The 24,292-nt window shown below is 46.1% G+C and overlaps 1 protein-coding gene across 1 annotated transcript in view; it reads left to right on the top strand.

The window, feature by feature from the left end:
- The first annotated feature begins 2,487 nt into the window (after window positions 1-2,487).
- The window catches only part of LOC140723015 (kelch domain-containing protein 2), a 38,119-nt gene continuing 16,314 nt past the window's right edge, over window positions 2,488-24,292 (top strand). Inside the window, exons 1-7 of the mRNA XM_073037652.1 lie at window positions 2,488-2,613; window positions 2,792-2,968; window positions 12,881-12,986; window positions 16,335-16,460; window positions 17,953-18,121; window positions 18,900-18,929; window positions 20,100-20,222. Of these exons, the coding sequence (XP_072893753.1) occupies window positions 2,561-2,613; window positions 2,792-2,968; window positions 12,881-12,986; window positions 16,335-16,460; window positions 17,953-18,121; window positions 18,900-18,929; window positions 20,100-20,222 (784 nt within the window). The 5' untranslated portion in view covers window positions 2,488-2,560. The remainder of the gene's footprint in view (window positions 2,614-2,791; window positions 2,969-12,880; window positions 12,987-16,334; window positions 16,461-17,952; window positions 18,122-18,899; window positions 18,930-20,099; window positions 20,223-24,292) is intronic.

The raw sequence follows: 24,292 nt of genomic DNA, 5'->3' as shown, positions 1-24,292 counted from the left end.
AGTGACTAGTGGGGTACCGCAAGGCTCAGTGCTGGGACCCCAGTTGTTTACAATATATATTAATGATTTCGACGAGGGAATTAAATGCAGCATCTCCAAGTTTGCAGATGACACGAAGCTGGGCGGCGGTGTTAGCTGTGGGGAGGATGCTAAGAGGATGCAGGGTGACTTGGATAGGTTAGGTGAGTGGGCAAATTCATGGCAGATGCAATTTAATGTGGATAAATGTGAGGTTATCCACTTTGGTTGCAAGAACAGGAGAACAGATTATTATCTGAACGATGGCCGATTAGGAAAAGGGGAGATGCAACGAGACCTGGGTGTCATTGTACACCAGTCATTGAAGGTGGGCATGCAGGTACAGCAGGCGGTGAAAAAGGAAAATGGTCTGTTGGCATTCATAGCAAAAGGATTTGAGTACAGGAGCAGGGAGGTTCTACTGCAGTTGTACACGGCCTTGGTGAGACCGCACCTAGAATATTGTGTGCAGTTTTGGTCCCTTAATGTGAGGAAAGACATTCTTGCCATAGAGGGAGTACAGAGAAGGTTCACCAGATTGATTCCTGGGATGGCAGGACTTTCATATGAAGAAAGACTGGATCGACTAGGCTTATACTCACTGGAATTTAGAAGATTGAGGGGGGATCTTATTGAAACGTATAAAATTCTAAAGGGATTGGACAGGCTAGATGCAGGAAGATTGTTTCCAATGTTGGGGGAGTCCAGAACGAGGGGTCACAGTTTAAGGATAAAGGGGAAGTCTTTTAGGTCCGAGATGAGGGAAAACTTCTTCACACAGAGAGTGGTGAATCTGTGGAATTCTCTGCCACAGGAAACAGTTGAGGCTGGTTCATTGGCTATATTTAAGAGGAAGTTAGATATGGCCCTTGTGGCTAAAGGGATCAGGGGGTATGGAAAGAAAGCAGGTACAGGGTTCTGAGTTGGATGATCAGCCATGATCATATTGAATGGTGGTGCAGGCTCGAAGGGCCAAATGGCCTACTCCTGCACCTATTTTCTATGTTTCTATGTATTCTCCTGAAACCCAAGTTTCAATATTGTTTATTGTTATACTTTAGTGCTGGAATGTAAAGGAGAACAACATGATTATTCCTCCAGATCCAGTGCAGCACAACGAGTAGCGTATAGAAATAAGTGTTAAATATCTCTCTCCACCTCATTGTATTTCTCCAATTGTTTGAAGAATTCTGTCTCCACCTCTATTTTTGACCAGTTTGGTTAATCATTACAACTCCATTAGGAAAACAGCCGGTGAAAATAGAGTAAATATGACACACACTGGCACAATGATGTATTGAAGTTTTTCAGCAAGGCCAGCTGTGTTTGCAACACTTAAGGTCATTCTAAATGATAGTAAAAGATGAATATTTATGTGAGAAAGGGAGCCTGGCTCTGTTTGATCATTGGCTTTAGCCTCTGTCAGTGTTTGTCACGGTTTTTATTGGGAAACAATGTGATGCACAAACACACCACATTCAAGCGGACTGAAGAGTCAATCTCTCACTTAAAGCAAGAAGTGAGAGGGAATGCAATAAACATTGGCCTTGCCTATCTATGATGAACATGTAAAAACACGCAGTGTTTAAAGTCGGCATTGCTCAGTGCATTACGGAAACCAACCTCCCCTTCATGGACTGCCTACACTTCTTGCTCTCTTGGTAAAGCAGCCAAGATCCCCACCCACCCCAGATGTTCTCTGTCCGACCTCTTCTATCGGAAGATACAAAAGCCTGAAAGATCTACTGCCAGGTTCAAGGACAGCTTCTACTCTGCAGTTACAAGACTATTATATAGTTCAATAAGATAGACTCTTGGCCTACATTCTACCTTGTTTTGATCTTGCACCTTATTTTCTACTGGCACAATACTATCTCTGTAAATGTAACACTCTATTCTGCATTCTGTTATTGCTTAACCTTGTACTTCTTCAATGCACTGTGCAACGATCTGATCTGTATAAACTGTATGCAAAACAAGCTTTTCACTGTACATGTGACAGAAAGAGACCAATACCAATATCAAACTGAATGAAGCTGAAAGAAGATTGCTGGGGACCTGGCGTGTTGGCCAATAACTGTGTGGTGGTGGGGAGGGGGGGGTGTGGTGTAGCTTTGGGAACTGAGCAGCCGTTTTGGGGATCCTGCTAAGTGTACACTATATAGTAAATGAGGGCACCGCAGGCTGCAGATGTCGGAAATGCAGGGTTACACACAGCAAATGCTGGAGGAATTCAGCAGGGCTGGAGGTGACATTAAGAGGTGAAGTGTGTGACCCAGACAGTTGTCAAGTTGGACAAGCGGGACGCAATTTCAGGAGGCGGGGCACATCGATGACCCTCGATGGTTACGTCACTACGAGGGCAGTGTCTAGGTCACGGGGCGGGGTCTTGTCTGCGACAGCTGAGAAAGGCGGAGCTTATCAATGACGCCGAAGGATGGGCGTGGTCTGCTGGTGACGCAAGGAGAAGGGGCGGGTCTTGTCTTTGGGGGAGACGCGTCCTGCGTGGTGGTTGAACGCGGGAGTTTTGAACGGTCCGGCGATGGAGTTTTACGCGGTGCGGTCGCTGGTGGAGCCGCCTGGCAGGCTGCTGAGGTAACGGGTATCGCGACAGAGTGGAATAACATAACGCCCCGTCTGCTTCGCCCTTACCCCCACCTCGCCACAGTCAGTGGCCGTCTCCGGTCATTCCGGTGGTCACCTGCTCTATTCCGAATGAGCCGTGTCCACCTTCCCACCAGCTCTCACCCCTCTCCTCTCCATTGCCTTGCAGGGAACCCGGTGGCTCCGTCTTTCGCTGCCGCCTGGAGGTCCCTCTGCCCAAGTACCTGGTTGTTTTTGGCCTCGGGAGCTGGGACACGTACACCGAGGATACTTCTTTCTCAGTCGAGGTGTCAGTGGGTCCCGAACTCAAACCCCAGAGGATTGGAGTGCTTTCATCAGCTGTCAGGTGAGGGGTTCGTACCCGCACCTGTGAGAGACCTGAATCAGGTTTATCGCGTGAAATGTGTGGTTTTGCGGCAGCAATACAGTGCAAGACATACAGATTATTGTACCTTACAAAAATAATGAATAGCGTTCAAGATAAACTTTATTCGCTGTATACATTTGCCAACCTTAGGTCAAGACAAGTCACTTTTATTGTCATTTCGACCATAACTGCTGGTACAGTGCATAGTAAAAATGAGACAACGTTTTTCAGGACCATGGTGTTACATGACACAGTACAAAAGAACTAGACTGACCTACGTAATGAAAAAACAACACAGAGAAAGCTACACTAGACTACAGACCTACTACACTGGACTGCATAAAGTGAACAAAAACAGTGCAGGCATTACAATAAATAATAAACAAGACAATAGGGCAAGGTGTCAGCCCAGGCTTCGGGTATTGAGGAGTCTGATAGCTTGGGGGAAGAAACTGTTACATAATCTGGTTGTGAGAGCCCGAATGCTTCGGAGCCTTTTCCCAGATGGCAGGAGGGAGAAGAGATTGTATGAGGGGTGTGTGGGGTCCTTCATAATGCTGTTTCCTTTGCGGATGCAGCGTGTAGTGTAAATGTCCGTGATGGCGGGAGGAGAGACCCCGATGATCTTCTCAGCTGACCTCACTATCCGCTGCAGGGTCTTGCGACCCGAGATGGTGCAATTTCCGAGCCAGGCAGAGATGCAGTTGCTCAGGATGCTCTCAATACAACCCCTGTAGAATGTGATGAGGATGGGGGGGTGGGAGATGGACTTTCCTCAGTCTTCGCATTTTTGCTCTGTAGAGATGCTCTGTAGTATCCAAGACCTCTTCAAGGAGCAGTGCCTCAGAAAGGCGGCATCCATTATTAAGGACCCCCACCACCCAGGACATGCCTCTTCTCATTGTTCACTTCGGGAAGGAGGTACAGAAGCCTGAAGGCACACACCGGAACCACTTCTTCCCTCTGCCATTCGATTTCCAAATGGAGATTGAGCCCATGAACTCTTCCTCGCTATTTTTTTTTCAAATTTGTTATTTTCCACTACTTATTTTAACTTAACTGTTTAATAGACATATTTAATGTAACTGACTTTATTTTCTATATTTATCAGGTATTTCATTGTACTGCTGCCGTAAAGTTAAATTTCATGACGTGCTAGTGTATTAAATCTGATTGTCCTGAGGTGCTGTATTAGGAATTTGTTGTGTTGGTCAGTATAGGATATGCAGCAAAAACATTTAACAGTTATAGACAATAAGGAGTAAAAATGAAGTTAGAACTTAAAGGATGGATGTAGAATAAAATATGCATAAATACCAGTCTGTATTTATGATAAATGCAGCATTATATAAAATGGTCTAACGTGTTTACAGTTCAGTGACTGAGGTAATAGATAGAGGGGAGTGGAGGACTAAGTAGAATGGTTGATCACATTAACTGTTTGAACTGGCATGGAGTGTTTGTTTTAAAGCCCTATCGCGCCTCCCAGAAGGGAGCTTTTGGAAAAGGCAGTTGGCTGAGTGGGTAGTGTTCATGATAACATTACCTGTCCTCTTCTTTGTCCTGGACACGTACAAGTCCAGCTGTGATGGTTGACTGCAGCCAAACAGTTTCTGCTGATCGGGCAGTTCACTAACTTCTCGCATAGTGAGAGGATGCTGCACCGAGCCAGACAGTAAAGTTTATTATCAGAGTATATACATGTCACCACATACAACCATGAGATCCTTTTTCCTGTGAGCATACTTATCTAATCTATGGAACAGTAACTATAAACAGGATCAATGAACAACAAACTGTGCCAATATAAATAAATAACGAGTATGAAATAATGAGATAAAGAGCCCTTAAACTGAGACCTTCTGTTGTGGGAATACCAGAAATAGAATATCCCTTTTCAATCAGGAGCCTGACGGTTGAGGGGTAGTAACTATTCTTGAACCTGGTAGTGCGAGTCCTGAAACTCCTGTACCACCTTCCTGATGGCGGTAGCTAGAAAAGAGGATGGCCTGGGTGGTGAGGGATTTTGATAACAGGTGCTGCTTTTCTATAGCACCATTTCATGGTTGGGAGGGCTTTACCCGTGATGTACTGGACCGAATCCACTATCTTTCATAGGATTTTCCGCTCAAATGGCTTATGCTCATGGTTTGAACTTATTTTATGGTGTGTGTGGAGGTGGGGGGGGGGGGGGGTGGGAGGTTAATGGGATTAAGCAGGCCACACATGGAATGGTGGATGCCTGTGATGAGATCTGCAGGACTATTCCAAAGTGGACTTTTCCTTTAAAAGAGAGAGAGAGAGAGAGAGGGGGGGGGAGCGAACAGCTTGTGTAGTAATTCAGCAGCAGGACGAGAGAGAAAGTGTGTGCGTTGCCTTGGAAACTGAAAGGCGGAGCTTTATGATGGACAGCTCGTGTTCTGCACTTGGAGATATATGCAAGGACAGTCAACTTTTTAATCAGACAAACAAGACACACCACAGGAGACACACGACTCCAGAGGCAAGGAGGACGCTGGTGAGCTTTGTGTCTCCACGACAAGGGTGGGGTTTTTGCTCACAGTGTGGACAAAGGAGTGACCGGTGGAACACTATCGGTGGGTTTAACCTTGGTCTGGGTTGATAGGGTTACCGTGGAAACGGTCCCCTTTTCTGTGATCACAGGTTGGTGACTGCAAGTTTCAGGAGCAAGGAGGACGACGTGGAGGATCGGCATTGGAAGATAAACCAATACACACACACACACTCTCTCTGTCTCTCTCTCCCCCTCCCCTCTACTCAAACCAAATTCCAGAACTGAACTGATTACTTATATATATACTTTGCTAATCTGTTTATCTTATCTTGTTTTATATTACTTTATTCACGTAGTTACTAATAAAATAGAGTTTATAATGGAAGGTGTGTCCATTTCTGCTGGTTCTTTTTTTAACCTGTTAAGGGGTACATAGCAAATTGGGGTCTCTGTCCGGGACATGAACAAATTTAACAAATTAGGGGCTCGTCCGGGATAGATCCATCTGATTGTGAGGGACAATTTACAGCAATGTTGAGGTTAACATAGAACATTACTGCAAAGTACAGGTCCTTCGGACTGTGATGTGGTGTGAACCTTTTCCAGTAAGATTAATTTAACCCTTTCCTCTCACATAGCCCTCCACTTTCTGTTATCCCTGCACCTATCTAAGAGTCTCTTCAAAGTCCCTAATGCAACTGCCTCTACCATCTCTCCTGGCAGCGCATTCAACACAGCCACCACTCTTTCTATTTTAAAAAAAAACTACCTCTGACATACCCCACTACACTTTGCTCAAGTCACCCCCTTCACATTAGTAATTTTCACCCTGGGGAAAAAAGGCATTGGCTTCCACTTTATGCTTCTTATCATCTTGTACACTTCTCTCGAGTCACCTCTCATCCTCCATTGCTCCAGAAAGAAAAGCCCTAGCTTGCTCAACCTTTCCTCACAAGACATGTTATGGAATCCAAGCAACACCTTAGTAAATCTCCTCTGTACCCTCTCTAAAGCTTCCACATTCTTTTAATCTGGTGACCAGAACTGGATACAGTATTCCAAGTGTGGTCAATCCAAGTTTTATAGAACTGCAACGTTACCTCGTGGCTCTTGAACTCATTCCCCTGACTAATGAAGTCCAATGCACTATACACCACTTTAACCACACTATCAACTTGAATGGTAACTGAGGTGTCTATGGAAGTGGACTCCAAGATTGCTCTGTTCCTCCACTTCTTTGATTATGTGAAACGTTTAGAGTCTGGGACAGCGCATCAGCTTTTGGCACTGAGATAACACGCAAACAACAATACAGGGACAAGATCCAGACACAACTCTCCACCAGCAACACACACAGCTTTTGGCAAGGTCTGCACACCATTGCAGACTTCAAAGCTAAGTGCAGTGGTGCTGCCAACATCGCTCTCTCCCAAATGAGCTAAATCTTTTTTACATTTGATATCGCCAACACTGAGCCCTCGAGGAGCCTGCCGAAGCGACATGCACTTTGGCCATCTCTGAGGCTGAAGTACACAGGTGTTTCCAACGAGTGGACAGTCGCAAGGCTGCTGGACTGCACAGTATCCCAGGGCGGGTACTCAGGATGTGTGTGACACAACTAGCAGGTGAGTTTACAGACATTTTTAATCTCCCTCTTCCAGTGTAGAATGACCTGCTTTCTGAGGAATGTCTGGCAGCTCTTGGGCTGTATTCCTTGGAGTTCAGGAGAATGAGGGGAGAGTCTCATTAAAACATTCCGAAAGTTAAAAGGCCTGAACAGATTAGACATGGCAAAGTTATTTCCCATGGTAGGGGAGTCTAGGACAAGAGGGCATGACTTCAGGTTTGGAGGATGCCCATTTAGAACAGATGCGGAGAAATTACTTTAGTCAGAGGGTGGTAAATCTGTGGAATTTGTTGCCATGAGTGGCTGTGGAGGCCAAACTATTGGGTGCATTTAAGGCAGAGATAGATAGGTTCTTGATTAACCAGGGCATCAAAGGGTATGGGGATAAGGAATGGGAATGACTGGAAGAATTGGATCAGCCCATGATAGAATGGCAGAGCAGACTCAATGGGCCAAATGGCCCACTTCTGCTCCTACATCTTATGGTCTGCTTCAAAACATCCATCGTTGTCCCTGTACCTAAAGAGACCAAGATAACATGTCTGAATGACTGGCTTCCTGTTGCACTCACCTCAATAATAAGCACATGCTTTCAGAGGCTGGTCAAGGACTAAATCTGCAGCATGCTACCACCCACACTTACAATTTGCCTGCCGACACAAGGGATCAACAGGTGACACAATAGTCACAGCTCTACACATTGTCCTTACATATCTGCAGAAGAAGGATCCTTATGTGAGAAAGCTGTTCTTGGACTACAGTTCAGCATTCAACACCATAATTCCCTCCAGGCTTGAAAAGAAGCTCAGAGACCTCAGCCCTGCCTTGGGCAGCTGGATCCTGGACTTCCTGTCAGATCACCAGCAGGGTGATCCCTCACCTCTGCCCCTCCACACAGGTGCCCTCAGAGCTGTGTCCTAAGCCCCCTCCTTTATTCTCTAGTCATGACTGTGTCACCACCACCCACAGCTCCAATCTGCTAATTACATTTGCTGGCAATACTAGATTAGTTGGCCTCATCTCAAATAATAACGCAGCTGACAGAGAAGTCATCACCATGACTCAGTGGTGTTGAGAAAACAACCCCTCCCTCAATATCGCAAAAACAAAGGAGCTTTTTATGGACTGCAGGAGGAATGGAGTCGGGCTAACCCCTATTGACATCAATGGATCTGGGGTTGAGAGGGTAAACAGCTTCAAGTTCCTCAGCATCCACATCACTGAGGGCCTCACGTGGTCTGTGCACACCAGCTGTGTGGTGAGAAAGGCACAACAGTACCTCTTTCACCTCAGACGGTTGAGGAAGTTTGGTATGGGTCCCCAAATCCTAAGAACTTTCTACAGGGCACAATTGAGAGCATCCTGACTGGCTGCATCACTGCCTGATATAGGAACTGTACTTCCCTCAATCTCTGAACTCTGCAGAGAGTGGTGCAGACAGCCCAGCGCATCTGTAGATGTGAACTTCCCACTATTCAGAACATTTACAAAGACAGGTGTGTAAGAAGGGCCTGAAGGATCTTTAGGGACCCGAGTCACCCCAACCACAAACTGTTCCAGCTGCTTCCATCCAGGAAACAGGACCACAGCATTAAAGCCAGGACCAACAGGCTCCAGGACAGCAGGCCATCAGACTGATTAATTCATGCTGGTACAATTGTATTTCTATGTTATATTGACTGTTCTGTTGTATATACGCTTTATTACAAATTACTATAAATTGCACATTGCTCATTTAGATGGAGATGTAACATAAAGATTTTTACTCACGTATGTGAAGTATGTAAGAAATAGTCAATTCAACTCAATTGAGTATCAGAGAGGACTGTGATCCTCTGTCCTTCTCTCCCTCAGGAGCCCTGGAAGGAGATATTGCTGAGAATATCAGCAGGATTCTAAGGTTTTGGATGCTGGGGAAGTCTGGGGTAGGGGCAAGAAATGGATGAGGGTGCGGAACAGGCCCAGTCCCCACTCCTACACCAATCTGTAATTGCTGGAAGATTGTGACATAGAATCAACACTGGGCCCTTTGGTGATGGAGCGAAAGCCCTGGAATCCCTCAGCTACCATGGATTCTTTGACGGTCCGGAGCAATTGCCTGCAAAATGTGGGTCACAAGAAAATCCCTCCCTACCAATGAGCACATCCATAAGGAGCTCTGCCTCAAGGAAGCAACGTCCATCATTCAGTTCCCCACTGTGCTGTCTTCTCACTATTACCATGGGGAGGAGGTACAAGGGCATTAGGTCCTATGTCACCAGGTTCAGGAACAGTTATTACCCTTCAGCCATAAAGCTCCTAAACCAGTTTGGATAACTTCACTCACCTCAACTCTGAACTGATTACACAATCTATGAATTCATTTAAGGACTCTACAACTCATTGTTTTTGTTTGTTTATTATTATTTGTATTTGCACAGATTGTTGTCTTTCACACAGTGGTTGTTTGTCAATAGGTTTTTTCATTGATTCTACTATGTGAATGCCTGCAAGAAAATGAATGTCAGTAGTAAATGGTACCATATACGATGGCATGACAGGAGAAGTGTTCTCAGATGGTTCCCCATCTGAGACTTCCAACATCTCAAATGGCGTGAAGCACGGGTGCGTTCTAGCACCAGTGTTCTTCAACCTCTTCACCCAAATGCTGAAGCATGCTGTCAAGGACCTAGACCTGGGTATTTACATAAGATATCGCCAAGACTGATCGATGTTTGACCTGAGACACCATGCTGCAAAGACCAAAACGTTGAGGAGGCTCACTGAAGCCCTGTTTGCTGATGACTGCGCCCTCATGGCCCACCGGGAGAACCACCTGCAAACAATTGTCGACAAGTTCTCCGCAGCCTCAAAGCTGTTCGGCCTGACAATCAGCCTCGGTAAGACACAAGTTCTCCTACAACCTGCACCAAACGGTCACCCTCCTCAGCCATGCATCACCATCGACAGCATTGTCCTGAAAAATGTGGAGAGCTTCAAGTATCTAGGAAGCACCATCTCCTGTGTCAGAAGCCTTGACAAAGAGATCATAGCAAGGATCCAGAAAGCCAGCCGGGCCCTCAGGAAACTCCGTGTCAAAGTTCTGGAGCACAAGGACATTCAGCTTTCAACCAAGCTCAAGGTGTACAAGGCTGTGGTCCTCACCTCTCTCCTGTACGGCTGGGAAACCTGGACCCTGCACCACAGGCAGTTTCGCATGCGCTCTCTGTGATCGATCATAAGGATTCAATGGCAGGACTGAATCACCAACCAGGAAGTTCTTGACAGAGCCAACAGCACAAGCATTGACGCAAGGATCCTCCAGGCCCAGCTACGCTGGACTGGCCATGTAATCCGCATGGGTGAAACAAGAATCCCCGGGCAGCTGCCCTACGGTGAGCTTGAGCATGGCAGTCGCAATCAGGGCCGCCCCAAAAAAAGATTCAAAGACAATTTGAAATCGTACATTACATGGGCAGAACTCCAGCCTTGACAACTTGAGGAGTCCGCAGCCTACAGGGCTGCGTGGTACGCCCTGACCAGAAAAGCTGCATCTGACTTTGAGGATGACCGAAATCAGCACCTTGCAGCAGCACGAGAGCGACGCCACAAGGCTGTGTATGCACCTGTTCCAACAACCGCCATTCCATGTCCAACCTGCAACTGCACGTGTGCTTCGGCCTTCAGCCTCCGAAGCCACATGCGTATCCACAGGTGACTGCACCATGCTTAGTCTTCCTCGGACCCTGAGAGACAACCACAACAAAAAATGTGGTCTTTTATTTAAAAAGATACTTTGAACTTGGCTTGCTGGCAACAGATGACTTCAGCTTTCTGGCTCATGTTGGGGCTGAGTGTTCATGCAGGCCAATGGCATTAAGTGGCCCTTCAGCCCATTGAGTCCATGCTGGATATCACCCATTGCCACGAATCCTTTTTATTCTCACATTCCCATCAACTGTGACCCTCCCCCCAATTCTACCCCTCATCTACGCAATAGAGGCATAGAAGATGATAGAATCCCTTCCATGGACTCTGCATGCACTCTTCATTGCCTTGGGGTAAAGCAGCAGCATAATTGGAGACCCCACTCACCCCAGACATTTTCTCTTGACCCCCCACCACCAATTACAACAGTCTTTAAGCACATATCACTAGGTGTAATGACAGCTGCTACCCCACTGTTATAAGACTTTTATATAGTTCCTTAGTTTGTTAAGATGGACTTTTAACCTCACAGTCCACCTCGATATGATCTTGTGCTTTACCTGCCTACACTGCACTTTCTCTGTAACTAAAGTTTTATTCTGCAAGTTGCTTCCTTGCAGCAGTACTCCTTGTATGGCACCATGTACCCTGACCTTGTACTACCTCAGTGCGCGGTGTATTGATCTGCATGAACAGCTGTGCAAGACTAGCTTTTTACTGTCCATCAGGACACGTACAGGCAGTAATAAACGGATCCACTTTGGGCTGTGGGAAGAAAGCTGAGCACCCTTGGGAAGCCCATGTGGTTACAAGGAGAACGTGCAGACTCCACACAGACAGTACTGGGGTCAGGGTTGAACTCGGGTCTGGGCGCTGAGAGGCAGTAGCACTATCTGTGTATTTCGTGAGGAAACTTGGTGTGGTACTAGGAGAGGGGAGAGCCAAAGCTGGAAGTGGGGATGATGGAAACTTCGGAGCTCAAAACTGTCGAGTCCTGGGGTCGATGTTGTAAGTGGAAAACTGAAGTTGGTGAATCCTTGAGTTGGAGGCCACTGGGGTTGGAGGTCTGTTTGTGTGGATGGGTGGGAGGGGGGAAAGGAGTTTGTTTTGCTCTTGCTTCCTTGCTGTTCTTGTTGCTTGTGTTCTGGTAAGCATGCTACGTTGGTGCTTGAATGTGTGGCAACACTTGCGGGCTGCCTCCAGCACATCCTTGGTCATGTTGTAACAGTAAACAATGCATTTTAATGTATGGTTTGGTGTGCATGGGATAAATGAATCAAATAATAAATAAATAAAAGCCCTCCCCACCATTGAGCACATCGACACTAAACATTGCAGGGAAGCAGCACCAATCATTAGGGACCCCAAACACTCTGGCCATGATGTCTTCTTGCTGCTGTCATCTGTAAGCAGATACAGGAGCCTCAGGACTCTCACCACCAGGTTCAGGATTAATTATTACCCCTCAACCATCAGGCCCTTGAACCAAAGGAGATAACTTCACTTAACCGTCGAAATGTTCCCACAACCTATGGACTTACTTTCAAGGACTCTTCATCTCGTGTTCTCTATGTACTGTTTGTTTATTGTTATTATCTTTTTGTATTTGAACAGCTTATGTCTTTTACACCCAAGCTGGTGTGGTCTTTCATTGATACTATTATGGTCATTATTCTATTATGGATTTATTGAGTTGCCTGCAAGAAAATGAATATGGTAACATGTATGTACTTTGATTATAAACTTACTTTGGATGTTGAATTTGAATCTGATCTGGGAATGGGATAAGAAGTGGGTGAATTCCACCCATAGTCAATCTGGAAGCAGTGGGGTAAGGCTGCAGAGGATTTTACAGCAGGGCTGGAAGCTGGAGTCTACCAGTGAACATGGGGTAAATGGGTGTATGGTCTTGGGTACAAGTTAGGCACAGAATGAAATGTTGTTGCTGGATGTATTCACAGGCAGTAGAAGAGTTAGGAATGATGAGGGTAGGCGCTGGGCTTCGTGTATGTGTCTGCGCTGCCCCCTCTCCTCACCCCTGTGGTCGGTTGTTCCTCACCAGGTGCCTGGTGTGGCAGGGTGACTGGACGAGTGAGCTAACAGATGTGGCCGGTGCGCAGGGGGAGCGATCGGGATGGCCTGCTCTGTGTGTGGTCCTCGGTGGGCAGGTAGGAGCCGCTCAGCTCATGCTGTTGGCCTTTTTCACATGCATTCCCTGTCGGCGGGGAGGCAGATTCTGAGGCACAGTCCCTCCTTTGCTCTGAGTCTGGACCCTCTCATGCTGGGGATTTTATAGACATGGTCCCTGCAATGTGAGGGTGGGTGCTCTCTTCTGAGTCCAGACATCTTCACACTGAGGAAGAGAGGCACAGTCCTTCCTGCACCCCCTGAGTCCAGACATCTTCACACTGGGGAAGAGAGGCACAGTCCAGACTCTCTTCTGGGTACAATCCCCAGAGGTGGGGATGGGTGCTCTGTCAGTCTGGGCCCCCTCACACAGAGCAGAAGGATCTCTCTCCTGCACTCTAAGTCTAGACCCTTAAAATGTTGATGGAGAGGGATTTTGTGGGCGCAGTCCCCCTGAGATGCTCCGAGTAAGGGCTCTCTGACAGACAGGTGCCTGGGGGTTTCCCTCAGACTGGTGTTGGGCTTGAAATTCTGCCCTGTGTTCGTTTAGGAAGAGAGACAACCAACACCGGAATATTACAAAACTTGGGTTTATTGCAGAATTCGTAACTGGTACAGCGAATCGACGGAGTTGCTGGAGAAGGCGCGTTCCGACCTCCCCTTACAATCTGCTCTTATTTATATCCTTTTTCCCCCCAGCACAACCCCCCCCCCCGCTACATATTAGGTAATATCGGGCACTTGTGTCCATCTTATTGGCCCGCAGCCATATGCTCACGAGTTACCTGTTTCTTTTGTTTACTGAACCGCGTGACACTGTTAGTTTCGGTGTAGCGGGGTCCCCAGTTTCGCTCCCCCCTCCCTCTCATTACGTGAGCCACTCCTGACCTGTAATGGCAGTCTCGAATTAACCCTAACATTAATCCTAACACTGGGTGGCACTCTGGGATGCCCTAGGACTGTAGTAGAGGGCTCACCTAGACTTGTGTCTGAGTTCCTGTGTGGAGTTTCAATCCTTACCTTTCACTCTGGAGCTGATCACACTGTGGACTTGCTTTGTGCTTACACAATGGTGAAACCCATTCAGCTATGTGTAACGTGGGCTCCCACTGAAGCTGGGCACAAACTTATGGCTGTTTTTACAACCAGAGGCTGAATGTCTGCTGTTTATTGGTGTTAATTTGTTACATAATTCTGCATTGGTTCTCCTGAGATCATATGACATGGGAGCAGAATTAGGCCATTTGGCCCATTGAGTCTGCTCTACCATTTGATCATGGCCTATTTATGTTCCCTCTCACTCCATTCTCCTCCCTTCTCCCCATAACATTTGACACCCTTACTAATCAAGGGCCTATCAATCTTTGCTTCAAAATATACCCAATGACTTGACCTCCACAGCCATTTGTGGTGATGAATTCCACAGATTCACCCACATTCTATCTGAAGAAATTCCTCATCTCTATTCTAAAGGTTGTTTGTCCTTATATTCTGAGTCTCTATTCCTCTAGTCCTATACTCTCCCATTATTGAGAACAATCCTCTCCACACCCACTCTATCCAAAGCCTTTAAACATTTGGTAAATTTCATTGCGATCCCCCCCCCCCCCCCCCGTAATTCTTCTAAACTCCAATGAGTACAGGCCCGAGCCATCAAACAGTCTTCGTATGTAAACCCTTTCATTCCTGAGATCATTCTGGTAAACCTCCTCTGGGCTTTCTCCAACGCAAGCACATCCTTTCTTGGATAAGAGGCCCAAAACTGCTCACAATACTCCAAATGTGGTCTGACCAATGCCATGTGCAATGCAGGGGCTTTACCTTTGCTTTTACATTCTAGTCCTCTCAGAATGAATTGTAACATTGCATTTTACTTCCTTACAGCTGACTCAACTTGCAAGTTAACCTTTAAGGAATCCTGCACGAGTATTCCCAAGACTCTTTGCACCTCTTATTTTTGAATGTGCTTGCTATTTAAAAAATAGTCTTCCGCAAGGTATTCCTTCTACCAAAATACATGATCATACAATTCCTCGCACTGATCTGTCCAAGTCCTTCTGCCGACTCCTTGCTGCTTCAACACTACCTGCCCTTTCACCCATCTGTAGCATCTGCAAGTTTGGCTACAAAGCTATCAATTCTGTCATGCTTGACATATAGTGTGAAAAGTAGCTGACCCAACTCTGACTCCTGTGGAACGCCAGCAGCCAACAAGAAAAAGCCCTTTTCATTCCCACTCTTTGCCACACCCTGAAGTGTTGAGAGGAGGCGAGAATAAGTTAGGTTAATAGAGGCATGGAGTGGATCCATTTGTGATGACAGGATGATCCAATTAACCTCTCACTCCTCTTCAGATCCCCGAGTCATAGACTTGTGTGGAAATGCCTACCTGATCCAGTCCCATTTATTTGCATTTGGCCCATATACGTCTAAACTTTTAATATCCGTGGACCTGTCTAAACTTCTCTTAATGTTGTTATTTTACCTACCCCTGCCAATTGCTCTAGCAGCTCGTTCCATTTACCCACTACCATCTGTGTGGGAAAAGTTGTCTCGGGCTCATTTTAATTTTTTCTACTCTTGCCTTAAGCCTGTGCTATTGAGTTTTAGACTCCCTTCCCCGAGGGGAAATAAATGACCATTCACATCACCAGTGCCCTTCATGACCTCAGCCTCTTGCACTCCAAAGTTCAAAAGAAAAACAGTCCCAACCTCTCCTTACAACTCAAACCCTCCAGGCCTGGTATTGTCTGCCTGAATCTTCTCTGCACCCTCTCCAACTAAATGGCATCCTTCCTATAGCTGGGTGACTAGAGCTGCATGCAGTCTCACCAACATCTTATACTCAACAACCCGACTGAAGAAAGCAAACATGCCAAATGCCTTCCTCTGAACTGATTCCACAATCTACAAAATCACTTTCAAGGACTCTAGAATTTGTCCTTGGTATCATCTGCTATATATTGATTTGCACAGTTTCTTTTGCAAACTTGCTGTTTGTCAGTCTGTCTTTGCGTATAGTTTTTGAGGATGTTATTGCTTTTCTTTGTTCTTTTGTAAATGCAAGAAAATGAATCTCATTTTCATATGGTGACATGTATGTACTTGGATTATAAATTTACTTTGACTTTGACCTCGTCTACCTGTTCATCTACCTTTTTTCTTCAATTCTACTTCTTCGGCAAATTCAGATATAACTGCCGCTGGTTCCTAATTCCTGATGTCCTGGCTGCAGTTTCCTATGGTCAGCCTCTGGTCTCTCCTCATTTGGCTGGAGGCCAGTGCACTGTTTAACCCTGTGTGACCCCAGCAGAAGTCCTTTCCTTGTGCTGGGTTGTGAAGAGGGAGAGGGTGGGAAAGTGGCTGAAAATGTGTGCTGTTCCCAGCAGATGTCGAGGACCCACTTCCTGAGCAGCACTCCAGTGTGCCGTGCCCAGTCTCACCAGGTTCTGGATACTGTCCTGGCTGACCTGATGGGTGATGTCTCTCTGCTTTCCCCAGGCTTCCTTCCTATCGTAAGTAAGATTTCCCTAGGGCAGAAAGATAGGACCAGTTGTGCTTGTTCTCCAAAACTCTCAGCCCTAATCCACACTTGCATATATCTTCCGAAGGCAGGGAGTGAATTTTGCCTCTTATTTGTGTTTGTGGAACAAGCTGCTAGTGGAAATGGTGGATGTGGGTTCAATTTCAAGTTAAGAATAAACACGAGATTCTGCAGAAGCTGGAAATCCAGAGCAACACCCACAAAATGCTGGTGGAATTCAGCAGGTCAAGCAGCATCTATGGAGAGGAATAAAAAAAATCAAGGTTTTGGGCTGTGACCCTTCTTCAGGACATGTGTGTTATTCAACGTTTAAGAGAAGTTTGGATAAGTACATAGATAGGATGGCTATGGTCCAGGTGCAGGTCAGTGGGACTAGGCAGAACAACAGTTTGGCATGGACTAGATGGGCTGAAGGGCCTGTTTCTGTGCTGCAGCACTCTATTTCTAGTCAAAAGGCAAAGCAGCACAGAAACAAACTCAGTGTATGCAAAATCCTGGAGGAACTCGGCAGATCATGTGGTATCAATTGAGAGGAATGAACAGCCAACAGTTTGGGCCGAGATTCTTCATCAGGGCTGGAAAGTAAGGGGGCAGAAGCTAGAATAAGAAAGTGGGGGGAGGGGGGTAGTACAGGCTGGCAGGTGATAGGTGAGACCAAGTGGGTGGGGAGAGGAAGGATGAAGTAAGCTGGGAGGTGATAGGTGGAAGAGGTAAAGGGCTGAAGTAGAAGGAATCTGATAGGAGAGGGCTATGGACCATAGGAAAAATGGAAGGAGGAGGGGATCCGAAGGAAGGTGATGGACAGGTGAGGAAAAAATGGGATGACAAGGAAACCAGAATGGAAAATGGAAGAAAAGAGAAGGGAGCGAGGAGTAACCGGCCTCTACCACTTCCTCTAGCAGCTCGTTCCATGTACCCACTACCCTCTCATTGAACGTGAGAGGTTCCTCTATTATTGGAATTTACTGAAAGATGTCTTAGGAACTTGAGCAACTTTTTTTTACACACAGAAGGTGATAAGTATATTAAGTGAGCTGCCAGAGGAAATGGTTGAGGCAGGTATAACAGTACTTAAGGGAATGAGGCAGGAAAGGTTGGGAACTGCTGGTTTAGAGTGATATGGGCAAAAGGGGCTAGATTAGATAGGTACTTTGGTCAATATGAAGCAGTCTACCTTCGGAAAATTTGTGATAGTGTGGGAGAAAGGAGCAAAATAGTGAGGCTATATTCATGGGTTCCTGGACTATTCAGAAATCTGATGGCGGAAGGAAAGAAACTGTTCCTAGCACTTTGAGTGTGGGTCTTCAGGCTCCTGTAACTCCCCCTAATAATAATAATAAGAGGGCACATTGTGGATGCTGAGTGTCCTTTATGATGGATGCTGCCTTCTTGGGGCGTCATCTTTTGAAGATGATCAGATCTCACTGGTTGGATCTGAGCTGACAATACTCTCCCTTTCACAGGCTGGTGCAGCCACTGCCAAGCAGGGCAAGAGCCTGGATCTGGTGATACCGAAGACCAATGGAAAGGCTTGGCACCCTGCAGGGCCTTTCCGCACTCCAACGAGGGCTGTGGGTTCTTCTAACAGCAGCATACGCCATCAGGAGGAGGAGGAGGAAGAAGAGGAGACAGGTGGGGTTGACTGCGTGTCCATTTTTGCACCCCTTACTGCCAGATCACTCTTGTTCCAATGCAAAATTGCAGATGAAAATCTAAAGATTGGGAGTTTGGAGGGACAGCAAAACCTTGGAGCTTGAGGTGATTGAATGATGGGAACAGAAATGTCTCATTTTCAATCGAAGGACAGGGTCTAGAACAAAGGGAACAGAGTTGTCAGCTGACACTCTGATGCTTGTGACGTCGCACAATGAAATGGGAATCCAGGACCTGCTTCCCCCAAGACAATACTTCCAATACCAGCAGGCATCTGTATAAGTTAGTTCCTGTGATGTGCTGAACTGTGTCCACAACTCGTTTTCTGCCATAACATGCAGTGTGGTTATTCAAATAGACTTAATGCTTTCTATAGACAGATTAAAAATTGGTAAGGGTTGGCAAGGACATGCCAAACTTTTTGTTTAGCCTCCTGAGGAAGGAGAGGCACAGTTGAGCTTTCTTGACCATGGGTATCTACTTGGTTGGACCAGGACAGGCTATTGTTGATGTTCACAACTGGGAACCCTCTCAACCTTAACACTGACGTAGAGAGGAGCATGTGCACCACCTCCCCTTTCAGTGACCAGCTCTCCTGTTTAGCTACCAATGAGGAAAAGGTTGTACTCATGACATCATGTCACTAAGCTCTCTATCTCCTTCCTGTATTCCAACTCATTATTATATGACCTTGCAAAGGTGATGGGAGATGAAGGAATGACCTTCTGGTAACTGATATTTGTTTTTCTAACTCCAGGGTCTGAGTCAGATGTGAAGAGGCTACAGAGTGAGTAAACTTGCACTTGTGAACCTTCATTGTCCCTCAGTGATGGGGGAGGGGGTGGTTAATAAGCAATTGACGGGCCCCTGGTCCTAATGACTGTCTCAGCCCTCAGTGTTAGAAACTGCAAAGCGAGAGGCCCTAGGATGGATGTTGTGCAGGGTAACTGAGGGAGGGGAGGCCCAGTTGAAATATGATTCTATTCAAAGATTAAAAATAGTTAGATTTATTTGTCACATGTACATCAAAACATATAGCGAAATGCAACGGCCAACACAGCTGAGGATTGTACTGTGGGCAGCCCATAGGCATCGCCATATTTCCAGCACCAATGTAGCATAACCACAGCGTAAACCTGAGAAATTCTGCAGATGCTGGAGAAACTCAGCAAAGTAGTTTATTTCTGTGGATTGTTTATGACTGTTTACTGGAACATAGAACAGTACTGTACTGCACAGTACAGCATCTTTGGCCCACCTTTTAACCAACTCTAAGATCACCCTTCCCTCCTACATCGCCCTCCATTTTTCTTTTCTTTTGTAATTTATTTTTTTATTGAAGTTCATCAAACAAACATTTCCATAAGATGTATTTCAGACATTGTACATATATATCATATAATCATATATATCACAAATCTCCACAAAGTATTTATCTGGGGTATACACTTATAGAAAAGAGTGGAAAGAAAAAACAAGCAAAAGGAAAGAACTATGTACAAGTAAGGAGTGATCTTTCTATCGTCCATGTGCCTGTCTAAGAGTCTCTGAAATGTCCCTGAAACTTTGCAGGGACACAAAACTGGTCAATGTTTAACAGCAAGCCACAACCTTGCAAACAATTTTTGAACATAGCAACAAGAGAGCAAAAATAGCAAGGTAGTGTTTTATAAGTATCATAATATAGTGTTTTTGACTAGTTTTGTGTCCCTGTGAAGTTTCACATATTAAAGGTTTGTTGAGCATGTAGCTGTGTGAAGGCATGGTGGGGGCATGCTGGACACACTCCTCTCTCCAAGCAGTGTGGTTCCGTCACCACAGAGACGGTGGAATTGTATTGCACTATTTAGGGAGGTTTACAGTGAAGGGCCATTTCACTGATCCTTGCTCAGCACCCTAGACGTGTGTTCTCTCCTGCTGATCCGAGTGCTAATGTCTTTCTCTCGGTGGCCCGCAGCTTGCCCCAGCCCTCGTTGGGATCACGCCCTGTGCCTCAGCGACCCAAACACAGCCATTCTCGTTGGTGGAGAGGGACCTCAGAATCGCTGCAGTAAGGACGGCTTGTGGAGACTAGAGATTGGTAGGTGTGGTCACCCTGGCAAAGGACGTTAGATTAGAATCAGAGAAAGTTATTCAGCCCATCAACCAAAAATAGGTCAGGTTAATTCGACCTCCCAGTTCACAGTCCCACAGTCCTGTAAGTCATGGCTCTTCAAAGTCATGGAATCATAGTACAACACAGATACAGGCCCATCAGCCCACCCAGTCCATACCACCCGTGGTGCCCACCCAGTCCATACCACCCGTGGTGCCCACCCAGTCCATACCACCCGTGGTGCCCACCCAGTCCATACCACCCATGGTGCCCACCCAGTCCATACCACCCATGATGCCCACCCAGTCCATACCACCCATGATGCCCACCCAGTCCATATCACCCATGGTGCCCACCCAGCTAACCCCAACTTTCTGCATTCAGTCCATATCCCTCCAATTGCTCCATAAATGATACCATTGTACCTGTCTCAACAACCTCCTTTGGAAGCTCATTCCGTAGACTCACCAGCATCTGCATAAAAATATTCTCCCTTTGGTCCCCTTCAAGTCTTTCCCTCCTCTTCCTAAATCTATGTCCCCCTAGGTTTGGACTCCCCTATCATTGGGAAATGACCGTTATCATCCACCTTGCCCCTCATAATTCTAAACATTTCTTTAAGGTCACCCATTGTTCAATATTCCAAGGAATAAAAACCCAACCTGGCCAAACTCTCCCTATAACTCAGCCAGTCTAGTCTCCAGTTTAACCACTTTTTTTCTATAACAGGGTGACTAAAACTGTACACAGTACTCCAAGTGCGGTCTCACCAACAACTTGGATAACTGCAACATTTTGTCCCAACTTCTGTACTCGTACCCTGGCTGATAAGGCTAATGTGCTCAACACCTTTTTCACCTTCCTGTGTCAGGGACGTCCCTGGTACATTTTAAATGTGGCCTTGGCTTCTGCCTTTGCCTCTCTGAATTCAAAATCCTGACTGATTTTTGAGAGAAACATTTTTACAGCTTCCACATATTTGCACAGAACTGAAGCCCTCATCACTGTCCTCTCCACCCTGTCCAGGCTGCAGTTTTACATAGAACATAGACACCTGCAGCACATTACAGACCCTTCGGCCCACAATGTTGTGCTGACCATGAAACCTACTCTAGAAACTGCCCAGAGATTCCCTACTACATAGCCCTCTATTTTTCTAAGCTCCATGTACCTATCTAAGAGTCTCTTAAAAGGCTGTATTGGATCCACCCCCACTACCATCACCACCAGTGCACCCACCTCTCTCTGTGTGGAAAAACTTACCCCTGACATCCACACTGTATGTACTTCTAAGCATCTTAAAACTATGCCCCCCCCCCCCATGTTAGCCATTTCAACCCTGGGGAGAAAGCCTCTGACTATCCACACGATCAACGCCTCTCATTATCTTATACATCCTCTATCAAGTCACCTCTCATCCTCTGTCACTCCAAGAAGAGAAGGCCAAGTTCACTTAACCTATTTTCATAAAGCACGCTCTCCAAACCAGGCAACATCCATGTAAATCTCCTCTGCTCTCTTTCTGTACTATCCATATCCTTTCTGTAGTGAGGTGACCAGAACTGAACACAATACTCCAAGTGGGGTCTAACCAAGGTCTTATTTAGCTGTAACATTACCGCACAGCTCTTGAACTCAGTCCCACAACTGATGAAGGCCAACACATCATATACCTTCTTAACAACACTGTCAACCTGTGCAGCAGCTTTGAGTGTCCTATGGACATGGATCCCAAGATCCCTCTGATCTTCCACACTGCCAAGAGTCTTACCATTAATATTATAATCTGTCTTCAAATTTGACCTTCCAAAATGAACCACTTCACAATTGACTGGGTTGAACTCCATCTGCTACTTCTCAGCCCAGTTTTGCATCCTATCAATGTCCCGCTGTAATCTCTGACAGCCCTCCACACTATCCACAACACTCCCAACCTTTGTGCCATCAGAAAACTTACTAACCCACCCTTCTACTTCATCCAGGTCATTTATAAAAATCACAGAGAGGAGGGGTCCCAGAACAGATCCCTGAGGCACACCACTGGTCACCGATCTCCATGTAGAATATGAACCATCTACAACCACTCTTTGTCTTCTGTGGACAAGCCATTTCTGGATCCACAAAGCAAGGCCTCCTTACTTTCTGAATAAGCCTTGCATGGGGAACCTCATCAAATGCCTTACCAAAATCCATATACACTACATTTACTGCTCTACCGTCATCAATTGTTTTGTTACATCCTCAAAGAATTCAATCAGGCTCGTAAGGCGCGACCTGCCTTTGACAAAGCCATGTTGACTATCCCAAATCAGATCATGTCTCTCCAAATGCTCATAAATCCTGCCTCTCAGGTTCTTCTCCAACAACTTGCCGACCATTGAAGTAAGACTCACTGGTCTATACTTTCCTGGGTTATTTCTACTCCCTTTCTTGAACAAGGGAACAACATTTGCGACCCTCCAATCGTCCGGTACTTCTCCCGCCCCTATTGATGCAAAGATCATCAAAGGTTCAGCAATCTCCTCCCTCACTACCCGCAGTAGCCTGGGGTGCATCTCATCTGGTCCTGGCGACTTATCTAGCTTAATGCTTTTCAAAAGCTCCAGCACACCCTCTTTCTTAATGTCTATATGCTCAAGCATTTCTGTTCACTGTAAGTCATCCCCACAATTACCAATGTCCTCTTCTCTGGTGAATACTGAAACAAAGTATTCATTAAGTACCTCCTCCAACTCCATGCACACGTTTCTACTGTTGTACCCAATTTGTCCTATTCTCACACGGCTCATCCTCTTGCTCTTCATATACTTGGGGTTTTTCCTCAATCCTGCTTGCCAAGGCCTCTCATAACCCTCTTTTAGCTCTCCTAATTTCATTATTAAACTCCTTCCTGGCAATCCTGTAATTTTCTAGAGCTCTGACAGTACCTAGTTTCTTAAACCTTTCATAAGCTTTTCTTCTTAACTAGATTTTCTACATCCTTTGTACACCATGGTTCTTTTACCCTACCATCCTTTCCCTGCCCCAATGGAACATACCCATGCAGAATGCCATGCAAATATTCCCTGAACATTTGCCACAGTTCTGCCATGCATTTTCCTGAGAACATCTGCTCCCAAGTTCCTGCCTAATAGCATCATATTTCCCCCTACCCTAATTAAATGTTTTCCCAACTTGTTTGCTCCTACCCCTCTCTGGTGCTATGGTAAAGAAGATAGAGTTGTGATCACTAGCTCCAAAATGCTCTCCCACTGAGAGACCTGACACCTGACCAGTTCACTTACCATGTCAAGTACAGCCTCTCCTCTGGTTGGCTTATCTACATATTGGGTCAGGAAACCTTCCTGAATACACCTAACAAACTCCACCCCGTCTAAACCCCTTGCTCAAGGGAGATGCCAGTCAGCTACTCTGCCTCAATCTGCTCCGTCAACCACTCCAATGCCCCTCCACTAGGCAGTGTCTCCCTTTTATCCCGCAACCTTCTCAGCGGCCTCGTGTGAGCTACTGCATCTGCGCACTTCTCCCAGACCATATCCTAGTGGAATCTCCCCTCCGTCTCCTTTGTTCCAAAGGACTATTTGCAACCTGGGCAGCCTTCAGCCTTGGTGACATCTCCAAGCATGTGGGCCAAAAACTGGCAAGTGGGACTAAGCTGAGTAGAGGGCTGAAAGGCTCCTTATTTGCCGTCTGAATGAAGTTTCCTGTGAGCCTTCATGAGCCTGTCCCTGCTTTGAGGTGTGTGCACTGAACACCTGGGTGGTTGCTTCACAGATCCCTGAGGAAAATATCAACTTATCCCTTAAAAACTTTGCTGCCTCTCCACCCCATTCTTTAATTCACCAAGACCAGATGCTGGTCTTTTCCATCAATACCAGCCTCTGAGAAATGAATGAGGCTCATAGTTCCAGAGAACATGTTCACCACCGCACCACACCACTTTGAATATCATTAATAAACCATTCGCACTGGAATTGGAGGAATGTGGAGGAGATGGGGACTCGCCGAAAACATCGACTGTTTATCTTGCACCAAAGAAAACCAGGCTATTGTTT

The sequence above is a fragment of the Hemitrygon akajei genome, chromosome 3, assembly GCF_048418815.1.
Source record: "Hemitrygon akajei chromosome 3, sHemAka1.3, whole genome shotgun sequence".
Taxonomy (NCBI): domain Eukaryota; kingdom Metazoa; phylum Chordata; class Chondrichthyes; order Myliobatiformes; family Dasyatidae; genus Hemitrygon; species Hemitrygon akajei.
This window is presented reverse-complemented; position numbering and strand designations above follow the sequence as displayed.